The sequence below is a fragment of the Oratosquilla oratoria genome, chromosome 15 (genome assembly GCF_046742065.1).
Source record: "Oratosquilla oratoria isolate Oo_2021 chromosome 15, ASM4674206v1, whole genome shotgun sequence".
NCBI classification, from domain to species: Eukaryota; Metazoa; Arthropoda; class Malacostraca; order Stomatopoda; family Squillidae; genus Oratosquilla; species Oratosquilla oratoria.
Genome location: NC_134791.1, coordinates 3,093,653 through 3,100,743, shown reverse-complemented (window position 1 = coordinate 3,100,743; position 7,091 = coordinate 3,093,653). Strand labels below are relative to the sequence as shown.

The window sequence follows — 7,091 nt, the reverse complement described above, 5'->3', positions numbered from 1 at the left end:
CATCATCATTATTATTATTACTATTATATATTATTACTATTAAAGGGATTTCTCCCCGTCTTCTCTTTTTCTGCATGAAGGGACGGAGAGGGGGCGTCATCGATAAATGAAGTGGCCATGCTGTGTCTTGCTATATTCCTTCTGACCCAGGGCAATGGGCGAGATGCAGGGATGACCCGTCATCCAGGAGGAGCCAAGAAAAGAAGGGGTAATGAATGGGACTGGTTAAAACCAGGCGATTTGATTTGGTTGAGAGAATCAGGATGATCGTGGTACTGGAAGCTTCCTCCGTTATAAATCTACCCCCTCGCCTCCCCTTTGAATTATAACCGTTACTCCTATATAAAACGCATATTGTCGACATTAAAAACATAATAAACAAACAAACGTAAATAGATACATACATAGGTATATGAACAAATTGATAACATAAATCAATAAATCAGTGAATAAATAGATTAATATATAAAATAATTAGATAGGTTAAAATAAATAAACAAATACATAAATATAAAACTAAATAGATAAATATATAAATAATAAACATACGGATAAATAAATATACATATAAATAAGCAACTAAAAATAAACAAATAAATAAATAAATGATAAATGAAAGAGATAGATAATAAAAAGAGAAACCTTTTAATTTGATATCAAGAAGCTGGATAAAATCAATATACATAAAAAAAAACTTTCCTCTCAAAGATATAACATGTGGCCAGCAGCTTACAGCAAATTACATAAATGCCATTGAATTATTACACGTGATTTATCTACCCCAACCATGTAATTTCTTTCCCCTGGGAGGAGGGGTGATATTTTTTTACGCACCTGGGTGGGTGAGGGGATATTCTTAATCGCCCCCCCCCCCAGGTGGTATTTTACCCCCCCCCCAACAAAGGGGGTATTTTTTTTAACCTTCCCAGGTAGTCGAGTTTAAAATGCGTGGTAGGGGCGTGTGTGTATTTTCTCAGGAACTTCCTGGTAAGGTCCCTAGCCTTTCCCCATTATCCCCCCCCCCATCCCGCCCTATTTGCCCCCCCTTTCCCCCCCAAGGCCGCCAGACGACCTCGTAAGCCCCCCTAGGGCGCCGTTCCACGACCTGCGCGACCTTAGCGCCTAGGCAACGGAGACGTCACGGGGTCGGTGACGTATTCGGGTGCCTCCGGAACGGTGACGTCATGAGGTCGATGACGTCATTGTGTGCCTCCGCAACGGTGACGTCATCGGTCAACTCCGTACCTGCGACGTCATGGTATCGATGACGTCATCGTACGCCTCTGTAACGGTAACGTCATTATCGATGACGTCATCGGGCGCCTCCGAAACGGTGACGTCACGAGATCGATTACGTCATCGGGGATTACCAAAAATAAATCACAAAAAATACGTCACCGTATTGAAGGTTTGGCGTCATACAGACATATATTTTTTACCTTTCCTAGTGATCTATGTAACCTCTCCCAGTTATAAACCAAATTAACGGTTACCTCCTTGGAAGCAGCAGAAATGTGGATATGGAGACGAGTATTAAGAGTACCATGGACAGCGAAGAAAACAAATGAAGAAGTATTGAGAGAAATGGAGACAGATAGGGAATTGATGACAACAATAAGGAAAAGACAGTTGCAATTTTTAGGACATATAATGCGGAGGGAAGGGTTGGAAGAGGTGGTGATGACGGGAATGGTGGAGGGAAGGAGAGCAAGAGGGAGAAGTATATGGATGGGCTGATGAGGGCGACGGGAAAACAACTCAAAGCAGCACAGATGTTACAAGTAACTAGGGACCGTGGACGGTGGCGCTCCATCGGTTACCGAAGTCCAAGAGGATATGGCACGACGGTAAGGTATGGTAAGATCTCTCCCATTGTTTACTTTCTACCTTTCTAACCTTACTTTCTCTGTACCTGTTAAATTGAAAATGCTAACTGTGATTACCGAAACGTCTTGTGTCTTGTTCCACCTATTAGATGGTTTCTATAGGTAATTTAGTTTTTTTCTTTGCCTCTCCCTGCTAGAGATATATTTAGAAGACTTGAAAAAAATTATCGAAAATTCATCAGAGCACAATTTGCTGTCCCATGTTCTCTCCCCTTTCCCCTTCAGTCAATCTGTTGATTGTGATCATCAAAAGGCGCCGATGAATTCAGTCTCCGTGTTCCTCTTTCCAACACGATTCACCCACAATCCGAATCGGTGGTCGGTTCGCTGCAGAGTGTACTGACTTGGGCTACCACGCTGTTTGATAAAATATTGTGCTTTTGCGTTACGATATAGAATAAAGTGGGTTTATGTTCCAAAGGAAATAAATTTCAATTTTTCGATTAAATCTGTATATATATATATATATATATATACATATATATCTACATATGTATGTATGTATGTATGTATATATACTGTATATATATATATATGTATATATATATATATATATATATATATATATATGTATGTATGCATATGTGTACATACACATGGGAATACCTAAGAATTCAGGGCAAGAGCCCATAACTGAGATGGGGGTCAGTGTAAGCGGGCAGAGCGACTGTCGCCTAGTGATAAGCCAGTCTAACGACATTTTTTCGTTCGTTATCAAACGCTTCTGGATTTGAAATCAGCATTTGGAACAGATTTGATTTGACATGAAATTACATTGAATTTGGTTCCTGATATGTTACTTCTATTATGGATTTATCATTATCATTACTATTGTTGTTATCATTGATATTTTTATTATCATTATTATTATTGTTTTGTTATCAACTTTTATTGTTATTATTATTATTATTATTATTATTATTATTATTATTATTATTGTCATTATGATTTTATTATTATTATTATTATTATTATTATTATTATTATTGTTGTTATTATTATTATTATTATTATTATTATTATTATCATTATTATTATCATTATCATTATCATTATCATTGTTATCATTGTTATTATTACTTTTACTATTATCATTATTGTTATTATTACTATTACTATTATGATTATTGTTATCATTATTGTTATTATTGTTATTGTTATTATTGTTATTACTATTATTATTATTATTATTATTATTATTATTATTGTTATTATTATTATTATTATTATTATTATTATTATCATTATTATCATTATTATTATCATTATTATTATCATTATCATTATTAAGAAAATGAGAGTGATGAGTGAGGAGAATGGAGGAGAAATAAGGAAGGATGAGGTGAAGGCAGTTGTAAAGATGATGAAAGCAGGTAAGGCACCTGGTCTGGATGGATGTCATGCAGAATGTCTGAAAAAGGGAGGTTCAGTGATGGTGGACTGGTTGGTGAGATTATTTAATGTTTGCTGGAGAGAGGGTAGAGTACCGGAGGACTGGAGTAGTGCCTGTATAGTTCCTCTTTACAAGGGAAAAGGGGACAAGTGTGAATGTAGTAATTTCAGAGGGATTAGCCTGTTGAGTGTAGTAGGGAAGGCTTATGGGAGAATCTTAATTGAGAGGATTAGGAGAGGAACAGAAGGAGTAATTGGTGAGGAACAGTGTGGATTTAGGACGGGTAGAGGTGTGTAGATCAGATCTTTGTGGTAAGACAGATATGTGAGAAAGCTATAGGAAAGGGGAAGGATGTTTTTTGGGCTTTTATGGATCTGGAAAAGGCTTATGATAGGGTAGACAGAAAGGCACTGTGGGAGGTTATGCAGATTTATGGGATAGGAGGAAAGCTTTTGGGAGCTGTCAAGAGTTTTTATGTGAGTAGTAGAGCATGTGTTAGGATTGGAAATGGAGAGAGTGAGTGGTTTGAAGTAAAGGTGGGACTTCGTCAAGGATGCGTTATGTCGCCCTGGCTGTTCAACTTATACATGGATGGGGTGGTGCGAGAGGTGAATGCTAGGGTAGTGAGTCAGGGATTGGAGATGGTTAAAGAAAATGGAGAAAAGTGGGAGGTGAGCCAGCTGTTGTTTGCGGACGACACTGAGCTTGTGGCAGGGTCAGAGGAGGGATTGAGGAAGCTGGTGGCAGAGTTTGGGAGAGTATGTGATAGAAGAAAGCTAAAGATAAATGTGGGTAAAAGTAAGGTGATGAGATGTACAAGGGGTGAAAGTGGCAGTAGACTGGAAGTGAACATTAAGGGAGAGCGACTGGAGGAAGTGGATAGTTTTAGATACTTGGGTGCAAGTGTAGCAGGAAAAGGTGGAGTGAAGGTGGAGGTAGAATGTAGATTGAGAGAAGCGAGTAAATGCCTTGGTGGTTTAAAGAGTGTAATGAGAAATAGACATTTGGGAATGGATGCGAAGAGGAGACTGTATGAAGGAGTGATTGTGCCAACAGCACTGTATGGGGCAGAAACGTGGAACATAAGAGAAGAAGAGAGAAGGAGTTTGAATGTGTTTGAGATGAGGTGTCTGAGAAGTATGGTGGGGGTTACTAGGCTAGATAGAGTGAGAAATGAGGAGGTGAGGAGGAGAACAGGGGTGAAAAAGGATTTGGGAGAGAGGGTTGATGAAAGAATATTAGGATGGTTTGGACACATGGAAAGAATGAGTGAAGAAAGACTAGTAAAAGAGGTATGGAAGGCAGATGTGGAGGGAGTGAACATGAGGGGACGTCCTAGGATGAGGTGGATGGATGGGGTGAAGGGGGCTTTGGGGAAGAGGGGAATGTCTGTTGAGGAAGGAAGGGAGAGGACGGAAGACAGAGGTGAGTGGAGAATGGTTGTATATGGATGATGTTGTGACTGCATGAGGAGAAATGGGCGGGGGGGGGTGGGGGGTGGGGTAGTATGTGTGAGTAAATTTTGACGCAGCCCGAAGGGATTTCTCCCCGTCCTCTCCTTATATGCAAAGGGGGACGGAGAGGGGGGGTCGCCGATTAAATGAAGCGGCCTTGCTGTGGATGTACTGTGTCCTGCGACACTGCTTCTGACCCAGGGCGGTGGGCAGGGTGCAGGGATGACCCGTCATCCAGGAGGTGCTCAGATGAGAGGAAGGGTGGGAGGGGTGTGGAGTGTATTTAGGGATGAAATGGGTGGGAGTGTTTTTATGCCTTTCCCTTTTTGGCTACCTCCCTTGGAAGGGGGAAAAAGCCTTGGTATATGTATGTATGTATGTATGTATTATTATTATTATTATTATTATTATTATTATTATTATTATTATTATTATTATTATTATTATTATTATTATTATTATTATTATTATTATTATTATTATTATTATGCCTTTACTTTTTTTAGGAATGCCCCCTGTGGGGCTACAAGGAGAAGGATGCCTAGTCCCAATACCCGTCCCTTTCTTCTCGCCTCTTACGATCCAAGTGGAAATACTTGGTGGCAGTATTCTTTTCCCCCACCACAGGGAAGGGACGTCCTAGGATGAGGTGGATGGATGAGGTGGATGGATGGGGTGAAGGGGGCTTTGGGGAAGAGAGGAATGTCTGTTGAGGAAGGACGGGAGAGGACAGAAGACAGGGGTGAATGGAGAATGGTTGTGTATGGATGATGTTGTGATGCATGAGGTGGAATGGGCGGGGGGATGGGGGGGGAGGTAGTATATGTGAGCAAAATTTGACGCAGTCCGAAGGGTGAAGTGTATAAAGGGTGATGTTGGTGGCAGGTTAAAGTTAAAGGGTGTTAGGCAGAAGGAAGTGAAGTTTCGAGCGTTTGAGGTTACATGCAGGAGGGAATGGAGGCGTAGGGGTTAGCATGGACTTTGGAGTAAGGGGAGCGAGTAAATGTCTGAGGGAATATAATAAATATAATAAGATACAAAGGATTATAAATGAGCATGCCGACGGGAGACCTTTTGGTCCATAACTAGGTCGGAAGCGAAAAAAATATATGATAATGATGAATAAATATATGAATAAAAATAATAATGATATAAATAATAATAAGTAAAATAAATAGATAAATGAATGATTAATTAGATAAAGTTGAGTAATGAAAAGATGAATAGTAAATAATAATAAATGGACAGATAAATAATAATAGATAATAATAAAATAAATAATAATAAACAGACAGACAAATGATAACAAACAGACAAACAATATAAGTATCTGAAGAAGAACGCAAAGCGAAGACTACACGAAATGTCTAAAGAATGATGGTGGCTTCCGAGGATGGATAGGGTTGGGAATGTGGAGGTGAGGCGGAGAGCGGAGTATGGAAATTGAGCTGGGAGAACATAAGAACATAAAATTGGAGGAGAGCGCAAGAGACCATAAGGCCTACACTAGGTAGTTCCGTGTCCCTTACCACCTGCCATCTAATCTTTTCTTAAAACAACATAAGAACAAAAGAATGTAGGAGACTGTCAGAGACCATAAGGCCTACACTAGGCAGTTCCATGTCCTTTACCATTTTTCATCCCTATCGATAAAGTTATCTAATCTTCTCTTAAAACAACATAAGAACAAAAGAATGTAGGAGACTGCGAGAGACCATAAGGCCTACACTAGGCAGTTCCATGTCCCTTACCATTTTTCATCCCTATCCATAAAGTTATTTAATCTTTTAAAACAATCAATAGTTTCAGCGCTCATTAAATAGTTATTAAGTGTATTCCATTAGTTAACTACTCTTTTGGTAAACCAGTTCTTAATTATTTCCTTCTTAAACCCGATTAAAGAATGCTGAGATGGTTTGGCCGCAAGGGTGTGGCGGGAGTCAGGAGTGGACGTTTTTATCCACGTGAAACTAAGCTGAGAGGGGCAACGATTGGACGTCTGAGATGGGTGTGGGATGGGTGCAGAGTGGGTGTAGGAGGACTCGAACCTACTCCCGCGGTGAGGAGAGGCCTTTTGGTCCATGCACTAGCAAAACGGCTTCCCAGCCCCTATCTGCAACAACAGACGTCGAAAACCGAAACAAGACGGTCCGGTAGACCTAGTGGGCAACGTCAGTTAGATTCCATAACTCGGGCGACTGAGCCAACCTCAGCCACACTACTCCTGCAAACTTCTCTATCTCCAAAGGACAGACCGGGGGTCTTGCAGTGGGCACTGGCGAATGGAAGTGAAGCTTTGCTTCCTACTACGGCAGAGGCGCTGAGGAGCTGCGGCAGAAGACGTCACCCGTGCCCTGT

At 40.4% G+C, this 7,091-nt stretch overlaps 1 protein-coding gene across 2 annotated transcripts in view; it reads left to right on the top strand.

Annotated features, from left to right (window-relative positions):
• Positions 1-1,610: 1,610 nt before the first annotated feature.
• The window catches only part of LOC143033246 (uncharacterized), a 28,171-nt gene continuing 22,690 nt past the window's right edge, over positions 1,611-7,091 (top strand). For both annotated transcript variants that reach the window (XR_012967163.1, XM_076198458.1), the window contains exon 1: positions 1,611-1,852. Coding sequence is in view for 1 of the 2 variants with exons in the window: in XM_076198458.1 (XP_076054573.1) it covers positions 1,725-1,852 (128 nt within the window). In the remaining variant the exon portion in view is untranslated. The remainder of the gene's footprint in view (positions 1,853-7,091) is intronic.